The sequence below is a fragment of the Colius striatus genome, chromosome 3 (genome assembly GCF_028858725.1).
Source record: "Colius striatus isolate bColStr4 chromosome 3, bColStr4.1.hap1, whole genome shotgun sequence".
NCBI classification, from domain to species: Eukaryota; Metazoa; Chordata; class Aves; order Coliiformes; family Coliidae; genus Colius; species Colius striatus.
The window spans coordinates 22,875,293-22,898,160 of record NC_084761.1 but is presented as its reverse complement, the minus strand read 5'-3'; the positions used below and the strand labels follow the sequence as shown (position 1 = coordinate 22,898,160).

The window sequence follows — 22,868 nt, the reverse complement described above, 5'->3', positions numbered from 1 at the left end:
GAAATAAACTCATAGTTGCCAACTTTGGTTCAGCAGGGCAGGTATGATTTTATGCCCAGCACCCTGCCTCCCCATCCTCGGTGCACACCACCGCCAGCATCCCATGTCGGCGACAATGATTGAAAGAGATTGTTGCAGGGAAAGGGGGAGATGACCACCTCTGCCAACATCATGCTGAGGTGGCCAGGCTTCACCCCACAGGTGCCATCAGCCCTCGGAAGGAAGGCTGGTCACCCACCCAGAGAGCAGCCTCCCCTTCCACGTCAGAGAATTCATATTGGCAACTATGCGAAACATGGATTGCGTGGCCCAGACTAATAAAAGGTAATATTTTTCCAGATACAACCATTGAAAGAGAACATCTATAACATTGCGATTTAGAAAGAACTTCATAATAATGAGAATTAATAGGAAAGACATTCAGCTTTGGGGTGGGAGGGGTGCTTGTTGTTGTTTGTTTTTTTGTTTTTTTTTTTTTTTTTAAATAAACAAACCTCAAATGGTGGTTTGACTCTGCACAGCTCCGGGCCATTACAAAACCTTCTGCACTGAGCACAAGGGTAGAGGGTTTTTTCTTTTTGTTGTTGTTGTCTGTTTCATTTATTTTTTTCTTAATTGTGCAAACCTACTTCCCACACAGCCGTATTTTAAATGGAAATAAAATTCCCTAATATTTTCATGGCATAACATATCTGCAGAGAAAGGCTACAAATAAAAATTTTGTACAAATTAGAAATTAGGACTTATTATAGACTTGCTCAGGACCTTTTTCTCCAAGGTACTGATAGTGAGCTGAAGAGTCATGCAGCCCATCACTAAAACAAGTACATATTTTTACCATTTTTCTTCAGTGCTCATTTCAAGATGATCTGTTTTTTAATGTCTGTGTTCTCAGTCCTAAACTTGCTATTTCTTGCAAAAAGACTGGGAATTATTTTTTTTCTAAACAGCATTTTTACACAACATGTAGAACCTTCAAACGAAAACACAGAACTAGCACTAAAGTTCTCAGCTAAAAGATGGATATATTAAAATAATAAAAAAAAATAAAAAGGAAAAATCTTCTGCAAATAAAAAGAAATCTCTCCTCATTTGGGACACACACATTTAGCTTTTAAAAACTGAAAATTCATAAATACAGTCATTGTTTTACTTTAGAGAATTAAGGCTTCTAAAAACTTCAGTGCCAAAATAACCTCTCTGCATCAGTATTAAGAATAAAATACTTTCCATTTTAGGTTGTGCTTGCCTTTTTTCTTTTTTCTTTTCAAGACTTAGTTCCATAGAATTTTGTCACATAATATTACATACTGAAGGGGAGTGTTAGAACCGCTTACTGAGGTTTTAAGTAGTTGTTAGACTAAGTTACAGCGATAAGATTCGATTACTGATCTGATTCATTACTACTTTACACGGGGCTGTTGGCTCATTTCACCTTTTTTTCATGCCTAATGTGGCCATTTCTTCTATATTTGCCATTTGGTATCCCATTCTGATAATGTCCATTAACAGCACTATGTTCATCATTTGACCAAAGATGTTTGCTTTGTTTGCGGATAAATTTTGTTATCCTGGCCAAAAGATAATAAAGTAAGGCAGCACCCACTAGTACAACAAAGGCAATATCCAGTAAGAAATACTGATAGAAAGAGATGTTGTAAACAGCGGCACGTAGATGTTGGGCTCCATTGTGACGGAGGATGTAATTAATCCAGTACACAGTCCGGTTAACAGGATGACCAGGTTGGTCTTTGTGAATCTCGGACAGCCTCTGGGCCCTCTGCCGGTAACTGCCAGGAAGAAAAAGAAAGATGAGGGAAGAAAGGGAAAACGGTCATCATCTCTCTGAGCAAGGCAAGCCTGCAAACATGTAAACAGATTTGCGCCTCTGCAAATCAAACAGCATATTACCACAGGGCTCTCAGAATCACCAGCATACAGAGCACTACACAGAGTAGATCATCTCCCTTTAAATCAGTCCTTACAGCTCATTGATGAAGAATGACCAGACAAGCAGACTCCTGGGTGACTAAAGGCAGAAACCCACCCTCCAGCAATGGGATGACAAGACAAACTAACCTGCTGCCAGAGGGTAATCTTACTTAATCCAAAATAAATCCTATCATGTGAGACATTTGCCAATCCCACTGTAAAGTTACAACATATCCTAAGACATCACTCACTGATGTTGCTGCGCAACTGAATTACTAGAGAAACACAAGCAAGAAACTAGTTTTTTATTGTACAGAAGACTATTTCTCTTTGGGTGCAGAGTTCAGCCTAAAACTTCTTATTTTTCTCAACAGGTCATGCCCAGCAGATGATCATGTCAAATTTCTTCTCACCCCCCTCCCCCACCCGCTCACCACAGTTGCAGGTTGGCAAATTATTTATGTAGGACTTGCCTTTGTCCTAAGGATAATTACACAAGGGAAAAGTGATGCAACTGATTTTATGAAGCTTTCTTTAGCAATGTTCCGCTTCACTGAGGTTCTGCTGCTCACTCCCTTCCAAATGTCTCCTTTCTCAAGGCAAGTTCAGCTTCAAGATTTTGGTCCCATGAAAGCAAGCAGCACTGTCAGCACCACACTCCAAAACTACGCTTAGCTGGATATGATAAGCCACCAGCTAACACATCTTTCAATTTTTATTTGGAGATGATCTGAACATCACAGATGTTGAAAACAGGTTTGGAACAAATTTAAAAAAAAAAAAAAAAAAAATCACTCTCCTCAAACTTTAATATCCTTAAGCAAGTTAGTTTGCTGGAATTCAAAAGAGTTATGAAACACAGTTCATAGGATTTTACTTATTTGCCTTGAGTAACAAAAAGAATTTACAAAAGAAACATATTCGTAACGCTTTAAGGCCATTGTCATTGTGACAAACACAAATGAGCTCCCTGACCTTAAAAGAGGTATTACAGGCCAGAACAGGAAATTTATTGTTTGGGGATTTTTTTCAATTGGATCACAAAGCTTTAGAAATGAGTCATTGTCTTTTAATACCTTTAGCTACAATCGAAGTATGTCACCCTACAATTTTATTTTGCTCCAAGCCTCTTAGGCAGACCAACAGACAAACTGCTAAATATGAAGTAATCAAGACAAAGAGATGTTGGTCTGCAATAAGTAATAAATCAGGACAGTTTTGTTCCTATAACCTTTATGCCCTTAACATGGCAACTATCATAAAAAGCAAGACAATTGAGTGTACACTGAGTAACTAACTTCACACCTACATCGAAACTTTGTCAATTGAGTCATCTTGTGAAATGAGACAACCACCAAAAGTCTTGCCTCAACCATACACAAATAAATCCCAACGTGCATTTTTTGTCCTTGCACAAAGGTTCTGTTTATGCATACTTAGCCCATAAGTATAACTTCGAACAAAAGCAAGAAATAACAGTTCATTCCATACCTGGGATCATTAATAACTTTTACTAAGGCTTCATACAATTCACTCTCAGTGACGGTCTTCCAGTTCAATAATATTCCCATGCCTTTGGCCTGCACACGAGTCATGGTATCATAATGGTCTCCAAAGAGGGGAATCCCCACCACTGGGACCCCATGGTACATGGTTTCAAAAATGCTGTTCAAACCCCCATGACTAAGAAAAGCTTTAATGTTAGAGTGACCTGAAAAAAAAAAAAGAGGCACAAAGATAAAAATAACATTTACATATTCTTAGCAAAGCTACTGAAGCAACTGGGTACATTTGTCACCATGGTTCTATGGCTGCAACTCACAAAGGCAAAAATGAATGTTAACTTGTTCTGAAGTTATCCTCCTTAATCCCACTGTGCTGAAATTCCACATGCATTAGATGACTTCCTGAAAGACTATGAGACACGTGACCAACGTAAAGAAAATTCTCACAAGTACAAGTAAAATTATTAATGGAGTGATTAACATTCACTGTTTACTACTAACTAGCTGGAGGTGGTGATACAACCAGTTTAGCAGTGCCAAGGAGCATGCCTTTTTCCTCATTATTCATATAAAATACAAGCTATGTAACAACAGAACAATTGATGTTACATTCCCTCTAAAGCTTCGTATGCCTTACTTTAAGTTAGCAAGAAGTGACAATAGTGATAACAACCCTAGGTAATGGAAAAATGAGACTGCCTCTGAGCAATCTAGTAACCAAAGCAAATCTATCTGCTTTACAAGTCATCTGCCTAATCACTACATTATGATAAATAGTTCAGCTGACATGCATAAACACTGATGCAGATGCACACTTAACATATTCATCAGCATCCCCTGTAGCACTGGAACTGTTCTGCAAACATACAGACATCCAGGTATTCGTAAATATTCTGTGGCCTCAGATCTACAATGTATTCAGCTACCCTTCCACAGGGAAAGAAGGGGAAAATAAAATACAGAAAGACTCTAACATAGTCTTCACCAAAACATGGAAGAACATTGTTTCATCTCTGCACCTGAGACCCAGTAGTATGTCACATTAAATAAAAGGTTTAGCTTGCAACAATGCAAGTTCCCTTAGAGTTTTCTTCAAAGAAAAATAGTTAAACGTGTATATGTGTAGCAGTATGCACAGACCCCTAATACTACTTGTTATGCAATGTAAACATATTTTACACGTTCAGTTTTATGACTCTTCCATGGAGAGACCAGTGAATACCATAGCATGCTTTTTCATAACGGAAATTATCAGTAAGACTCATCACTTCCCTACAACAGCAGATTCAAGAAAATTCCTACTTATTTATATTATTTTTTTTCTTCAAACTGCATACCTTCCACAGTATAGAATGCAGTTGTAAAAAAAAAAAAATTCTCATTTATTAGGCCAAATAGTCTTTGGAATAACTGTCCTTCAAACCTATTATTTTAAGGAAAAAGTGGAGTTAGTACCAATTAACACTAGAAAAGCATTTTATTTCATCAGCTTGAAATTCTGACAGATTCCATATTCTTGTTCTATGACTCTCTTTACAGAAATTATTCTAGCTTTATAATGACTGCTAATTCAGCAGGATACTGTTGGAACAGTAACCTGAACTTGTGTGTGAATGAGCAATATATGATCAAAACAGATACTCACCAAGGAGGTCATTTTGCGGTAACCACTCTATGAGCTTCGTATTGTTGCCTAAATTCCTTGGTTTCGTTCCTGAAAACCTGTAACAAAGACATCCAATGGAAGTCAAGTTATGAAGACCTCCAAAAACTGATAAAACTCAAACCAGATAATCAAACCAGATGACCCATGAGCCCAAAGAAGATTTCCAGTTACATGGGGATACTGTTTACTTAACATTACAAGAAAAGAAAATAGTCAAATAGCTAATAACATCCAACTTCATGTTTTCATAATTCAGTTTCCTTGCAATCTAGCTTGAAATCCAGTGTTTCCTGTTAACATCATAGCAATGTAGTTCCTTCTGAAAGCACATATAAATCTTACTCTACTGTGACTGGCAGAAGGTTTTATAACCTCTCAGTGGTTCTAAGTCCATTGCTTTACTGATATCTCTGGGAATTTAACCCCACCAGGAATATCCTGTCAGCACACAAATGACAATCCCTACCATCAACATGAGGCATTCCCTTTCAGTTGGCCAGTTTCCTGTAGCTCTTGATGATAGACACCACCTTATTTTAAAAGGAGTTACTAATACCAAGAAGGGAAAGGCTGACAGCTCGCCTTCTGAGGTAAGAAACTATTGATGAAAAGTTTAGGATCAGACTGAGACACCAAGGTATTTTTCCTACTTGCTCAACTGTCTGAAATCCAATGGTAACATTATGCTCATCTGAGTCTGGTGTAAAAGTTCAGCCCACAAAATATAGGCTAGAAGTACAAACTGATTTACATAATAATGTTCTTTACAGTTAATATAGAAAGTTAAATATATTCTAAACAAAGACAGAGGGGGAAAAAAATATCAGGGATTACTAGAGGACAGAGTTGGTTTGTGACAGCATCATAGAAAAACTTTAAAATATTCTGATTATTAAAGAGTATTAGAACTGTAACTTCATAAAGAATCCCCCATACATTATCAATTAAGCAAGCCATACATCTTTACACCTGTCTCAGACATTCTGTATATTGAATAAAAGCCTATGTTGTTTACACTAGGTTATATAAAAACAAACAACCTATGTTACTGCTTTTGCCTTTAACCTCTGATCATGGAGTATTAGAGTATGAAGAATTACAAAGATTTCCTTGATTTGGTATCATGACATAGGGTTGTCGAGCAGCACTACTAGTATTCTTATTTTGAGAAGTATCTAGTATAAAAATCAGCTGTGGCAAACAGATCATAGGTCAGTGATCTAAAGAACAACAACAACTACTAAAATTTTAAAAAAATTAAAATCAAAGTTGGACTCATAATTTCAGGTTTGGGTATTTAACTACTGATCTCAAATTCCCACCAGAGTGGCTGTAAGACACTTGCTCAGCTCTCCCAAAGAGCATGACTTACACCTAGTCCCACAGACATCTTCCCATTCCTCAAAGCAAGATGGAAACAGGTGGGTTCCCTTATCCAAAAAGCCATTCACAAGATAATCAGTTGCAGATAAAAAGGGCAAAACAAAAACATACCCAAAACCCATTGGTAAGTAAATACTAGCAAGGAAAAAATTTAACAGAAGGTTTCAACTGAAATTGTTGCTTTTGCATTAAAAAAAGAGATTCCCAAGAAAAATCCATTAAAATTTATTTACTACAGAAAGCGTACAGAAAAATAATTCTAGGAAAAACACGATAAGAGAAAACAGAAGAAGAAAAGCAGTAAAATCAACTGGAAACAATAATTAATTATGAGCTAAGCAACGTTGCAGGTACAATAAGAAACAAACATACAGCAGCTTTGCTACAAAGCCTGATGAGATCTTCAGTACAGCTATCACTAGTTCTATATCACAGTCTGAAGAATTTCCATTTTCCTGTTCATCAGTGAGGTTCACTATTTCAATTACATACAGCAGTGAAAACAGTCCCTAAGAGATAGCAGGGAACAGGCCACTAAATAGACTGTTAACACCACTTGCAAAGTGCGTCAAGGACAGTAGTCACAAGACACTGATTATTTGGAAACCAATGGTTCACACAAACTCCTCTGAGATATATTCTGGAGTAACACTCCATGTGAAGCAGAGCTGACTAAACAGTTCCGGTATTTTTACAGTAAACTGAGAGTGCCACTCAAGATGTTTTTAGAGCCGAGAAAGCTTATTACTGATTTTTACTCCTGCAGATTTTTCTTCCTCCAACTTCTCACAGGAAAAAAAAACAAAACAAAAAAAAAAAAAAAAGTGAGATAAGCAATTATGAAATTCTACATTTACAGATGAAAGAGGAGTAGGGACCTGAAAAACTATGGAAAGAAGAAAGAGGAATAAATGAGTAGGATGTCATTCTTGCTCCCTGGATGGCTTCTTTATCAGATGATGGCAGTATATCACAAACATTATAACCCCAGACTCTTTTCATTGTCCCCAGTCCTTCTAGGATAGGGACTCAGCATAGGAACATAACCTATGCCTTATTCCGCCACAAAATCATTGCTCCTCTGCATTACCAGGGAATTACAACACTTCCACAAAGAACGTCTTTCAAGAGTCACGTCCTCTGTGCCACCCAGACTGTCTCAACTTCAGCATCTGCAACTCTTGATCAAGATGGCACAACAGGAAATAAGTATCCTCCAAATCACCCCAAGTACATCTATTATTGCACTTACCTCCAGATAACTCTCTGAGGCAGTCTTGCCAGAGCATGTGCCAACTTATTCGCTATATCTTCCGACAGATATTTCACTCCAGCTCCAAATGACACGAGGACAAAGCCACTTTCGCTAGCACCATTCACCCATGTTTGGAGATCCTGTTAAAGAGAAAATTTACACTAAGCACTGTCGAAGCATAGGTAAAGCAGAGAAACAGAGTAAACAAACATTTTTTAAGAAGAACAGTTGTTGGTCCCCATATTACTTCACAAGTCAAGTTTCAAATGTCAAACATTTTAGAAATCAGAGTACAATGAGCGGAATCAGAATCCCCAGTACAGGCTATAAATACCAAAATTCTTATAGGTTGGGTTTAGCTTCCATATTAATCACCAGTTTCATAAGACAAATTGTCTTTTCTCAACTGATCAGTTGACACACATCCACAAGTTAACACATTACATTTTAACTCTGCAAAACACAAACAGATCTCTCTCATATTATCAGCCTGTAAGTACAGCACAGGAAATATATGAATAAAGCCTGGGACTTAACTTCTAGCCTTAAAGAATGTGACAGCACTTAAAAAGGGTTGGTTTTCTTTCATTTATATAAAAATAATAAACACAACTTGAAAGAAGCCAGAGCTTCAAACACATCTTCAGTTTCCAATATTTCAAAGAGCAAGGAACAATAGCACATCTGTAGGGTGGAAGGCCCTCTTTTGTGGGTCTACATACTTTATCTTACTGAGACCTATCTGTGTGCCTCCTCCACAAAAAGTTACTCGTATTATATTAAATATCCCCAAGTGTAACAAAGGTCAAAACCCTTTACATCTTAAAGATCATCTTCCTCCTGTAAATACTCTGAAATAGTCTTGTGCAATGCAATTTTTACTGACCCTCTTGATTCAAGGGTTGCCTCAACTCTTGCAAGCAGGGCAAGAATGATGAAAGCAGAGGTCTGTTGTGCTACACTGCTCAGAAGCATTCTGAAAGTAGAGCCAGCCATCAGTCTCCTGGAGGTAAACTGATGGCCAAACCATGAGATTTAACTTTGGGGTAGCAGCTTTTACAGCAGGGCACCTTGCAATGCTGCTTTTGGGGCTCTCACCAAGAGATGCTCAACCCACATGTGGCCACTGGTGGGAGTAAGCTATACACAGCCATGGCTGGTCCAGGGTTTCATTGCACTGAATACCTCAGTACCTTGGGTCCCACCACAGGCAACTCCTTCCCACCTGATGCTCTAAGTAAGCCACAGTTAAGCTGAAAAGCAGACCGCAACATCTGAATGGTGGGGATGATTCAGTAGAAATGGAGCATATGTCACTGATGGCAGGGCAAGCAAGAAGACTCCACTACCAACCACTGCCAGCATAATAGCGCTCAGCAGGGTCAGAGGAAAAACCATGCTAGCATGCAAAAGGGCACAGAGCTGGCAGCTATCAGACACAAGAACAACATCATTAGACTTTGGGGGGGAATGACAGTAAAAAGGTAGAAACCCAGTTGTATCCTTTCCTCTTGGAAACATAGATTTAAGTTCTATTTTTCCCCAATGCAATTGTTGGCAGTGGAACTAAAAAATTATACCACTGATGTACAGGTATGTCAGTCTGCTAAAGAATATATTTCCCAGGATATGGTTTAATTCTGGTCTCACTAAATTCTGCTCAACATCAGTACAGCAATAGGAAATGAGTAAAAAGAAAATTAAGAGCCTTGTTCACAATGAGCCTCTTGTCCTGATAATAAATAGCAGGACAGACAGTAATAAGAGTAATGCTGTGCTATCCTATCTGAGCACAAAACCACAAAAGCTACCATAAAACCCAGCAGGCCTAACAGATCTGCACTTTCCACTGGGAGTGTACACTAGCTTCTGTTACCCAGTGAAAAAAGGTCTTGCATTTTCTCTTGAATCCATACTTTTTCATTTTTTCTTCACCTTTTCCTAGTGTACTTTTTCTTTTTTTTTTTTTCTAGATCTGTGGAGGGAGGAGGAAGAAGGGAAAGGAGGAGAACTCTGCAACCTGCCTCAAAGCTGAAACATTTATTATAGGCTCAACTTCTGAAATGGAAGTTTCCAAGTGGTTTTGTGATTTATTTAAAGTTTGCCCTTGAATTTTACTTAGGGACCTAAGGCATGCTGCAAATGCATATGCACAAATTTGCAAACGCAAATGCACACACACAGATTGGGCTATGAGTGGATTGAGAGCAGCCCTACAGAGAAGGACCTGAGGTTGTTGGTTGACAAGATGCTAAACGTGACCTAGCAATGTGCACTTGCAGCCCAGAAAGCCAATTGTATCCTGGGGGCTGCATTCCAAGCAGTGTGGCCAGCAGGTTGAGGGACGGGATTCTCCTCTACTTGGCTCTCCAGAAACCTCCCCACAGAGTACTGCATCCAGCTCTGGGCCCTCCAATATAAGAACAACCCGGGTTCAGCTACTTGCATCTTGAACTATTTCCTGTCTGTTGTTTAAAGCTAAATATAAAATAAACTTCTGTGGGCTCTAGGACAAGCCACTCTGAAATCAAGTACCATGCCGTAAAATAAAGCTCCCTGCTCATTTGTGCCATTTGATCAAGTTACATTCTGAGAGATGAAGTCACTTTCAAGGTGACTTCAAGGTGGTTTTATTCTGACAACTGGAAGAAGGCTGACATTCACAGACTCTGGTCTTCACAGACTCTGGTCTTCACAGACTCTGGTCTTCACAGACTCTGGTCTTCACAGACTCTGGTCTTCACAGACTCTGGTCTTCACAGACTCTGGTCTTCACAGACTCTGGTCTTCACAGACTCTGGTCTTCACAGGGCATCCATCCATTCTGATACCTGCTGGAGGGGCAGAAATCTGGAGGTTTCTGGAGTGTCTTCTTGATGACACAAGTGTTCGAGATTTCAGCAAGAGGACACACTCTGCCAGATTTCATACAAACAAGAAAGACTTTGTCTGGGATGCAAAGGTCAGGGAAGCTTTGACTGCAGCAACCATGAGATGGACGTGCTCAGGATACCGAGAGAGCAACAGCAGCATTTCCTGCACTTCCAGAGAACCAACTCCAGCCTCTTCAGAGGTGCATGCTTGGAAGAATCCTATGGGGTACAGCCTTGGAGAAAAGAGAGCTTCAGGAGAGCTGGCTGATATTCAATCATCACCTCCTCCTGTCACTTGCATTTTCATTAAGGAGGAGCCAGGGAATGGGATACTCAGCCTTACCTTGATCCCTGGAAGGTAATGGAGCAAATCATCTGGGAGGTCACATCCAAACATTATTAAGGATAAGATGAACGGAGCAGTCAGCACGGATTTATAGAGGGGAAAAAAATCAGCTTGATCAACCCAGTAGCCTTCTACAGTGAACAAACTGGCTTAGTGAATGAAGGACTTATTTACCCTGACCCAAGTAAGGCTTTCAGCCCTGCCTCCCACTACAGCTTCACAAACTGACAAGGTATCACTACACAAATGCATTGCGAAGTGAGATTGAACACTGATTAAACTATAGACCCAAATGGTTGTGATCAGTGGCACAAAGTCCAGCTGAGGGAATGTTTGCTTTTTAATAAGGATGAAAACTGGTTAGATGGCACTACCGCTCAAATCTTTCTCATCCAGCATTGGGAAGTCCTACATGTGACCACTTATGCTTTAGTCAGACACGTGATTTCTGTTGGTAGAAATCAGTCTGTTCGAGGTGAGGAACAGCTCCCAAGGCTACTGCTCCTCTGTGCTTAATTAGAAATTCCGTGACACCTCATAACTCTGATGTATTCACATAATAAGAATTGTATATAATTATGTAAACAGAGGAAGTATAAAATGTTTCCATACAATGGAATTTCTAAAATAGCATTCAAATATCCTAATGAATCATTACAAGTGGCTATTAAGTAATTCAAATTATATGTATACAGTAAAAAGAGAAAAGAACTTGACATTATACTATAGGATTAGAGTCATCCTACAAATAAGGTTTTGCATTTTATTGTTGTGCAATAGCAAAGCAACCTCCTTCATGTTATTATGACTGATTTCATAGCCAAAGCTGGGTAATCCTTCCCTTTGAAGGTAATCCCACTGCTGCAGTGGAATATCACATGTACAAAGAGGAACTTAAAATCTTGACAGGCAAGACAAGATCTTATAATCAGTTTTAAAAGACAGAATTTCCTTGACATATTAAACAGGATTACATAAAAAAAAACCCACTAACAAAATAATGGAATACAAATTGGTTTATTTTGTATAAATTGAAGCTTATTATCCTTGTGTTTCCTCTCCTGACCCATTTCCTAAGTGTAACAACACACAAATACACACTCAAGCTACCAAACTGGGACCCAAACCACATAAGTTTGCAGGGAAAGATTTTCATTACCTTCAGAAATCAGGTATGCTTGTCCTAGAGACAGGTTCACATGAGGAAGAGAAGTTAAATGAGGTTTGCCATGTTCCATGTTGGTCAAGTGCAAATCAACTCTGATCAAACAGGTACATAACAATTAACACAAGTGGGACTTGGCAAAGTCAGAACAGCCTACACAGCTACCACAGGCTACCAGACCAGAGCTGGATCACATATGGTTAGCCAAAATGAGAAGCAAAGAAACTTGAACTTGACCTTTGGGCTCTTTTCAAGATGCTAAACTAGGAAAGAGTAAGACTTTGATTCCTCAGAGTCAGGGTCAAAACTGTCCCAACAGCCTTGAGAAGATCCAGAAGAGTTTCAACTCAAATTGACATATTTTGACAACAACTCAAATTTGTCCTAATTTTACTTAAGCTTTACACTGCCTCCTTGTAGAGCTCCTCAGGTTCATGACCTGGAGGAGTCCATTATTCTCAGGTAACTTCTAAGATTTTTTTTTTTCTCCTGTCAGCTTTTCAGTCCACTACAGACTTCCTAAACTGAATATTGAGTGAAACTGAACCCAAGTGAGTGGCATTCATAGGTCTTCAGCTGCAGGACAGATCTGAATGTCCTGGTAAAATTAGCTAGGCCGTGGCAAAAAGGCTCACTATTTTCCTGAACTTTCCCTGTTCTTTATGGGGCATATAAGGTATAAAAGTGATACAGTAGATAAAAAGCATCTTGGCACATGAAAGAGACTATATACTTCATCAGCATTATTACTACAGCTATGTATGTTACATATATACACTCCTAACATTTACTTTAGAAAGCACACTGCAGTGACTGTAAGGCAGGACGAGCAGTCCAAAACACAAGCTTTGAGCGATTGTCACAAAACCTGAATCACGGAAGAGAACACACTGATGCCATAGGACAATTTTGTTTGCTACAAACATTTCAGCATATCTAGCTACTAGAGCTTTTACTCATCTTCCTACTTCACTATTCATTAAGGTCTTATTAGCCCTAACACCATAATGAAACCATCACTCCAACACTGTATACTAGCAAGTTTCACAGATATCTAGGCTTATCCCTTATGAATTCACCCTTTTTTCTGAAATCCACTTACACTTCTGACCTCCAGCACATTCTGTCTTCCCGATCTAATTACACACAGTATGAAAACACAGTCAGGATGAGTCATTAGAGCTGCTTTCATTAAAAGTGGCATTCCTTGCTTGGGCAGCATTTTACAGCTCCTTTCTTGCAACACTAAAGTGACCTTCTTTTGCCCAGTTTACATGATGTTTGGGTTAATGTAAAATCAGTGCACTTTTTTTTTTATGTAAGGAAAGGACACTTAATATTTGAAATTACAACTTTTGAGGTCTAAATCTACAGAAGATGTCTAGGGAGGGGGGTTATTACATGACAAGGTGCAATATTGAGTCTTCCTCAAACTTCAACCAAACACAGAAGTGAGAAGGAAACATCTTTTACTTCTGCAGTTAATTTAAACTTTACATCATAAAGACAAGTACTTCATTAAATGGTTCCCTCTTTCAGTGACTATAACACAGCACCTGGTAATTTCTTTTTACAAATAAGGTGGGGTTTTGTGTGTGTATTTGAAGAGGAAACACTCTTACCTCAATTACTCGAGGTCCTAGCATAGCCAGCAGGCAACACTGCTTTGCTGAGGCCACCCTGCAAAGCTAACAAACTGACCAGTAGCTTTCAAACAGAGAGCTGGCTTTCCCCTTCCAAACCAGGAATCAAACACCTCCAACCACTACAAACCCCAAACCTTGATCAACTTGAAAGCAAAATTTTCACAGAAATTCTAAAAAAAAAAAAAAAAAAAAAAAGATCAGGCACTCACAACTCGTAGCTGAAAAAGCATTCAAAGTGTAATTATTCTTCTTTGTATGTTCACATTGGAAACAAGTGGACATGAATGAAGTTGAATACATAGATGCCTACTGGGATTTTCCAGAAATTTTAAGGCACTTAGCCTCCCTCACTCAAGCCTCTCCAATCCCAGTGATGTTTATCTCAACAGTCAGTGGAGAGACTCACCCAAAGAATAAACGTGAACACCTACAGCTATATACATCACATCTCTTCTTGCCCACTACCACACCGTCATTAGGCAGAGTATGATCTCAGATGATGTTATCCCAAGAGAAAGAAAAAATCTGTCAGTTTCATTATAGGACGTGTTCCATTTCTGAACTGAATTTAATTTTGCTTTTTCTCATCCAGTTAGAGCTTTATATACATTCCCAACAAAATATCATCTAATACATACATGAATTAATTACCATTTCACTTGAGTTAAGTGGTTTTAAAAAAAACCAAACTCAATGCATGATAAGTTATCAAATGCTTAAGGGAGTCCTGATTACAATACTGCCAGATCCTGACAGGTCTCTGTTTTCATGTTAACTTCAGTGTTCTTTGAGCAAAACAGTAGAAGAGATTGAAATGATAAACTTTCTTTTACAGATCCCTAGCCATTCATTCAAGTATCTAGTTTCAATTATGTTGAGTGACTGATCCTGGCACACCGAGTCCCGAAGGAGGTACAGACTCACCTTCAACCATATTCTACATCAGATGTGCTTTCTAAGCCTCTTTAATAAGTGATACTCAAACACACTTACAGGTCTCACAGAGGCACGGCACTTGCATAGACCAGGCAAAGGCAGTCAGACAGCTACTATTCCCTTCCTTCCCTAGGCAGGGAGCTTTAACATGGTAGCAGACTGGCCTTGTGGCTATCTTGCCTCTCAGAACTTGTATGCTAGCTTTTAAAATACTATGTTCAGTTTGACATATTTGCTGTTCATAGGCTGCTTAAGTGGTTTCTCCTTTTTCAACGTGGGTAATATTTATTGCAGTCAGAGCTTCACACGGGAACAGACACTATGACTTCTCTTTCCCTTCTCCTAGTTTGGTTGTGTTATGTGCAATGATTTGTGTGACACTATGCTACTGAAGAGTGAAGGGGTTTGAGTATGTACTGGTCTTTTATTAGATTCTCCCTGTGCTTGCATAGAGAGAATAAGCACTTATTGAGCTATGCTGTACTATAGGTGCGAGGAGGGGAAGGATAAAAAATAAAATAAAATAAATCTTTTTACCATTCTCAGATAGGAATGCTATTGTGCCAACCCTACTATGTGAGCTTTGTTCAGTTTGATTTTCTAATTAGCTATTCTTAGCAGGCTTAGATGCTAAATGCACATCTGTGACTATAGAGTGAGGACCCAGCTGGCAGTAACCAGTGGTGCCTAATACTGAGCTTTGTTTCCGATAAACAAAGTACACAAATACAAACATAACCGGGTTTAATATCTGAAGCTTTCCCTGTTCAGCTGCTCGATTCAAATGTGTAATAGCACAAATGCCTGTTCTTTGAATATGGTTGCAAACCACCATTCCCCAATGGAAGCCACAGGCATACTATGCAATTTCTACTACAAAATGCTGCTTAGAGTTGACAAAATCAGATCTATTTCAAAATAAATAAATAAGAAGCCATATGAAGCTATCTTTAGAAAGAAGATACTCCCTGATAAATAAACAGAAAGGTACACAGACCATTTTTATTAATATCCTAACTTTCTTGGCATCTTCTAAATAGTACTTCTCTCATGTGAAATACTTAAATGTTACATTTTTAACCGCCTTTCAAATTTCACCAAAAACGATGTTTCAGCACGTGGTTAAAGGTCATATAGATAACATTATATGACTCTTACTATCACTGAACAACTAGAGCCCTATCACACAATCTGAAAGTTATTTATAACACATCAGCCTACAGCAAACCCAGAGAAAAGCCACCACTTCAGGTAAAGTATGCTATTTGTATTTACTTGCCATGATTTCATAAAATTGCTTTACCACCAAAAACAGGAGGTTTTTATTTCATATAAGGAGCAAAGGACATGGGATAGCACAGCAAACATCCGACTGCACCAAGCAGCGGATGGCCCGTACCTCTCTGACTCAACGCATCCAGCTGCCTTGTGCTGGCTCAGCTGAACATCTCCGCATTGGCTACTGCGCGTGTTGCACTCTCAAGGTTATTTTTCCACTAACTAAATCAAACAGTTTTCCACTGTAATTTTTCATATTTTGTAGTTTATATTAGGATGGAATAGAATTCCCAAACCAATATCTTGTAGTCATTAAAAGCAGAATACTCAAATTATGGCATTAGACTAAACACCCCTATTTTATTTCTGGTTAAAGCTACGCTGCTGGGGAATGAACTGTAAGATCTAAACTGTTTTCTGTAAGGAACCCAAGCACTACACAGTGCACTGTCATTACATACTAATCTACCAAAGCTGTTGATAGAAGTGCTTCCTCAATAATATTAGACACAGATGTTGAAAGATAGACTATTTTCTTTTACATTTGTCACTATTTTTATATATTTCTATAAATGTTACTACTTAGAATCTCAGAATGGTAGGGGTTGGAAGGGACCTTTAGAGATATCTAGTCCACCCTCCTGCCTCGATGTGTTTCTATGTGCCAAGGCTCCCTCCGCCTTTTTTAACATATACACGTACTGCATATTTTGCTTATCAGGGTGCACTGGGGGGAAAAAAAAGACATCTTTAAACCCTTATTAAGCTTTTCAGTGTCTAAAAGTTGCATTTTCTTGTCCTGACCTCTACTACCTCTTTCCATTTAACATCCAATACTGACAGAGCGTTTAAATCCACTTAACTCTAAAGAAGAATTAAATTCAGACTCAAAACACACAGGCAAGCACCACAGTACCGCAAGCCTTTGTCTTTTCTCCCGTATCTCAGCCTTCTCTAGAGTTACAGCCATATCAATGAAGCCTCTGGGAACACGGGCTACCTAAAACTAGAGGTCAACCAGAAAACTGCCACGCAAGTGCTTCCCTCATGCAACACTCTGTCAAAAATCCATTACTCACTAGACCTTTGGCAAGCACCCTCAGAAAGCAATCTTGTCTTCCAGGTGAATGGAAGGTAGTCAAAAATAAGTAGCTTGCCCTTCAAGAGAGGTTATTAAAATCACTGCATAGAGTAGCAGGTGTAGCGGAGGTCTCCTCAAATTAAGGACTCAAACTAAAAACCTTGATATAACCACAAAGCAATATTCCACTTAAAATTACTGAAAAAAGATTTTTTTTTTTGCCTGAGTACGAAGCCACAACGTATAACTTCAAAACATACAGAGAAAAATTTGTGACTATTAAACACAAATTTTGCCAATCTTCCTACAGTTGAAGTAGCTGCACACATAATAGAAAAGCTGCACAAGTTAAAAGACTGTTTCAAGTACAGAGACTGTTTTCACCCTGTCTACAGAATATCAGGTCTAACTAAATCACAGTAAATACAGTAAGAAGAAATTTAAAATTCATAGAATCATAGAATGGTAGGGGTTGGAAGGGACCTTTAGAGATCATCTAGTCCAACCACCCTGCAGAAGGCAGGTCAACCTAGATCAGGTCACATAGGAACATGTCCAGGCAGGTCTTAAAGACCTCCAAGGAAGGAGACTCCACAACCCCTCTGGGCAGCCTGTGCCAGGGCTCCCTCACCTGAACAGTGAAATAGTTTTTTCTTATATTTAAGTGGAACTTTTTGTGTTCCAGCTTCATCCCATCACCCCTTGTCCTGTTGCTAGCTACTATAGAAAAAGGGATGTCCCAATCTCCCAACATCCACCCTTAAGAGATGAATGTTAATATAAATGTTAATAAGATCTCCCCTCAATCTCCTCTTCTCCATACTAAACAGCCCCAGCTCCCACAGTCTTTCCTCAAATGAAAGATGTTCCAGTGCCCTGATCATCTTGGTGGCCCTGCACTGGACTCTCTCCAGAACTTCTCTGTCCCTCTTGAGCTGAGGAGCCCAGAACTGGACACAGGACTCCAGATGAGGCCTCATCAGGGCAGAGTAGAGGGGGACAATCACCTCCCTTGACCTGCTGGCCACACTCTTCTTGATGCATCCCAGGATGCCATTGGCCTTCTTAGCCACAAGGGCACATTGCTGGCTCGTGGTTAGTTTATTACCAACCAGCACTCCCAGGTTTCACTCTGCAGGGCTGCTCTTCAGCAGTTTGACCCCCGGCTTGTACTGGTGTATGGGGTTGTTCCTTCCCAGATGCAGGACTCTGCACTTGTCCTTGTTGAACCTCATGAGATTCCTCTCTGCCCGAAATTCAGCTTCTTTACAACCTCTTTCCAATCCAGACCTCTGCATGACATGCGGACGTACAGTCCCATCCATAAATCCACATTATAAACTAATTTAGGTGGGCAATTTTACCTTTCATTGTTCCGAGTTGACACTTGTGCTCTATGGATGGTAGGAGACGTAATTCTAACCTGTAGCTTTGATTTAATAATGGCAAGTTGTTCTTCATTTCTGTTTCAAATTAAACAGCTTTTCTTTCTCCCTGGAGGTTGCTTCCTCATTTTAAAAATATTTATAAATACATATACATACATTATTTGTCCTATACACAGGTCATTCTTAACTTGCATGTGACACTCGCACATTACAAAAGTGAATATATCTTGTTGATTTGTGCATTCCAATACAAAAATGATTAATTAGAATATTTAAAACCGGAAAATCTGTTTGAAATAATAGGTTATACTGATCCATTTGATTTCTTGTAAATAAACATGGTAAAATAACTTCTGTTGCTTTTAATTTTCAGAATTTGACTTATGCAACATCTAAGGTCTGAACCTTGCATTTTCCATTTCCAATACACCCCATTTTTTGAGTTGGAGAAATAATCATCTCATACTACTATCAATGAATCAGGGAACCTTGCTTTTTGACAGACAACATAGGCTTGCTGATGAGCTTTGCTGTTCACTCATCAGATCACTGGATGTCAGCTTATATTTGGCATATGTACTTGGAAGAACTGCCTTCCTGACTAAGTTTTACTCAAGATACTTATCTGCCTTCCGAAATCAGCCCTGCATCATTTTCCCTGTACCTTACACTGTACAGGTAGATGCCCAGTCACAAACCTTCCCCAATTTAAAATCTATCAGGATATCAAGAATGGGCATGCTTAACCAACTTGGCAATACTAGGCTGGAGACTATGGCAGTTTTCTGACTGTGGGTACCTGAAAAGCTCAGGCAACATTTACTTGTGGAGGAAAAGGTCAATTGTTGGAGGGGAAAGCAGCTTTACAAGGAAACACATTTCAGAGTCAAAATACATGATCATATGGTTCACCACAGAATTTACACAGTGCCTCATAATCTCTATCATCCTTAAAAGACTTTTTACTTCCTCAGCTGTCATTTACATGCATTTTAAAACAGTTCTAGAACTGATTTACATCACTGGAAATTTACTGTCAAAAGTAGCTCTTTAGAACTATTGTCCAGAATTTATAAAAATATTTGATGGTGCATGTCTGCAATATCTTTTAGACGCTCTCCTTGAATTTGAAGACAAGTCTGATCTAAGGAGTAAATACTTCTTTATTCTGCCACCTAATTTAAAGATTAATAACAGTAACAGCTAACACATGGCCAGTATACATACAACTGTCAGTAAGAAAAAAAAAACAGAAAAACTTTTTAATGAAGATATTTCAAAGCCACCAATTTGCTACATATATCTAGATCTATGTAATAACAAGATCAGATAAGAGATCTACAGGGAGGAGCGAATAAGTTACTATAATTACTATTTGTTGACAGCTACTACTGAAAACAGCAGAACAGCTTCTAATTCTGAATCATGAACACTCTTTTGCAGCATATATTTAGCTTACACAGGTATGGAAGACTTTTTTTTAAAAAAAAGAAAGAACTGTCATTTTTTTCTCTTTTCCTATCAATAACAAATGGCATTCAGTCCAAAGTACCACTTCAAGGTCAGCATTGAAAAAAAAAAAGCAGTGTTATACAGAGGCAGTTACAAAACTTAAAAAAACCAAAAACTCGCATGTGCAGATGTGAAAAAGAAACACCCAAATTTACCAACTGTTTTTTTTAACCACTGACATGGATTGCCTCAAGCACAACTGTATCCAAACTGCAGAATCCAATCTAGGTCCAAATACACCTTTATCAACTAGTTGATGGTGAGAAGACCTTCTAAAACACTACTTTCATTGCAGTGAAAATGCCTGCTCATTTCCAATGCCTTCTGTCCCCTCCTCCTCACCAGGGACCAGGTATTTCCCCAAGGCAGTTGTTTGTACCACCCCTTAGGTTTCTACCCAAATTCAAAGATGTACCTTACCAGGCTGATTAACACCTAACCACATTATATCTTGTGACTAGGTCAAAAACACCATCGGAGAGGCTTCCCATTGTTTCTCAAACAATGTGTTACTTCAAAAAGCCAGTTTCATTTAATTTATCTAAAGAGACCTTGCAAAGCTGAATCAGAGTGGCTTTTTCAAGTAATAACTGTAATAAGAAAGATGCAGCAGAGTCTTTTACTTTCCTAATGACCTCTGCCAGTTATCTGGAAAATACTACTAGGTAACACCATGCAATTAATAGTTTAAGTCAGCAATGATCTTAGACGCTTGACATTCAGTCTGTCTCTTTTTAAGGCTTTTCTCCTGCAATTCAAAATACACTCTTCAGGTCAACTACAGACTTCCTGGAATCTTTTCCATGTGCATGTAAAAATTTTGTAATAAGCACAGCAACGTTAACCATCTCCTCGTCTTTTATGAAGCACACTACTCATGCAAGAAACATCTTGTAAATTCACACACTTTAAGCAGTGAATATGTCACTAACTACTACAGAAGATGACTGTGTCACATCTGTCTTTCAGTGAAATTTGTGAAGTAACGATCAGCCCTCCCACCACAATGAAACAGACTGACACAGAATCTGCTCAGCTTCATCCAGTTGCAGCACAGATCAGGCAAGAACAGGAGAAAAGTGCCATCATTGTGAATTTTGGTCACTGACTGACATACTGCCTTTCTGAGTAAAAGGCAAGAATAATGCCAAGGAAAACAAACACTCTCATTACCTGCACAGTGCCATGCTGCAAGGTGCTGCAGGGAGCCAGGCAGAGCCATGACCTCCAAAGGAGCCGTTGCTCTCCTCACTGGCTCTTGGCTTCCACTTCTCAGCATGCTGATCACTGCCACTGTGCCGAGGGACACTGCGCCAAGCGCAGGCTGACTTCAGGGTGCTTGCCTTAAGAGGGAGAGCAAAAAGGAGGATGAAAGCCTGGAGAAGGCTTCCCAAGGTGTCTGGGCAGGCTGCAATTCGAGGACACGTTTACAGTTTGCATATCACAGCAGGTGCCGCGCACTGCAGCTATCAATGCTATAAAGCTCAGCAGCAGCTAAAAATCATGCCTGCTATGCAAGCTAACTGCATGATAGCCTGTACAAAGTGGTAAAGATAATTCCAATAAGGCTGGATCCCTCCACAGGTGACATGTGAGATTCACAGCTAACATAAGGTCCCTGCAGGGACTGCAGCCTGCCCTTACCTGAACACCATGCCAACACAGGAGAGGCTCTGCATGCTCCAGCAGCTTGACTTTGGCTACCTGTACTGTGATCCCTAGTTTGAGCATTCTTCCATAAAGAACAGCACTTAAAGCCATCCAAAAGGCCAAAGACTGCTACAGACCCTTAAGGCTCCTATCAGACACCAAGAAGCATTTGGTTTGCAGGTGAAATGAAAGCTTCTATCCTCCAAAATATGTCTAGTTTACCTGCAACAAAAATACTCTACAAAGATAATTCATATGCACTAAGTTAGGATGACTGGGGGGATTCACAAAACCCTTCAGATTAATGTTGGTCTGATTAGGACAGAAGAAAGCAAGTCAGGTTTGCTTCCTAACGCACACTCTGTTATATCACATGGATATTCAGCATTCCTTACTGCATGCTACCTTTGAAGCTATGTTTTAGTAACTTCTTTTTAAAGAAAGCTTAAGAAAAACACAGGTGCAGATTGAGTAACCATAAAACAGAGCTACCACATCCCCTAGAACTAAACAACAGCCATATCATAACAGTTAAAGAAGCCTTGACCTTTGTCTCCCGATTGTTTAATAATTACTCTTTGCCTTTTCTCTTTAAGATGTTACTTAGTAGGAGAAAACTAGAGCTTTTCAGTTACATCTAGGAATTCTGATTTAATAAAGTACTTTTCTCCTTTTCCACCTTACCACACATCCCCCTTCTCTGAAATAACCAAACTCTCCCTCCTGTTGAGAAGACAGCCTCATCACTGCTGAAGTGCCTAGGTGATTTGTGTTGCGCAGGTTTTTAGACTTGAAAAAAACAACACTTTTTTTCCTACTACTTGTCTACCATAAAAAGTGGACTAAGTTACTTATAAGCAGTTTTAGAGAACATAAGAGACCTGAATGGCTTGTAATTGTAGCTTAAATTTTCCTGCTAGAATTGTTATCTGCAGCCACATACCCTTCTTTTCTGATTAAAATCTCTGGGCAGGAACACAGCTTTTGTTTATGAGATAGCTCCTGAAGCATTGCCACTTTTAGCCAGTACAGAAATATAAACCAGCTCTGCCTCTGGCTTACCTTAATGCACCAGGCTAAAAGCTGAAGAAAATAAATTAGCCAAGGCTCTTGCCTTAAAGATGCAGCAACAGCTGAAAACAGTCACTGCACTAGCTCTTCAACTTTAAACTTCCAGAACAACGTGATAATTATGGATCTAACTATTCAGTAAAACCAAAGCAATTTCCCAATAATTTACCTATAATACATA

The 22,868-nt window shown here is 39.1% G+C and overlaps 1 protein-coding gene across 1 annotated transcript in view; it reads right to left on the bottom strand.

Moving 5' to 3' along the window:
- Nucleotides 1–1,011: 1,011 nt before the first annotated feature.
- Nucleotides 1,012–22,868, bottom strand: part of UGT8 (UDP glycosyltransferase 8) — a 43,530-nt gene continuing 21,673 nt past the window's right edge. Inside the window, exons 3-6 of the mRNA XM_061992954.1 lie at nucleotides 7,739–7,881; nucleotides 5,083–5,159; nucleotides 3,424–3,643; nucleotides 1,012–1,790 (exon numbers count right to left, since the gene is read on the bottom strand). Of these exons, the coding sequence (XP_061848938.1) occupies nucleotides 1,427–1,790; nucleotides 3,424–3,643; nucleotides 5,083–5,159; nucleotides 7,739–7,881 (804 nt within the window). The 3' untranslated portion in view covers nucleotides 1,012–1,426. The remainder of the gene's footprint in view (nucleotides 1,791–3,423; nucleotides 3,644–5,082; nucleotides 5,160–7,738; nucleotides 7,882–22,868) is intronic.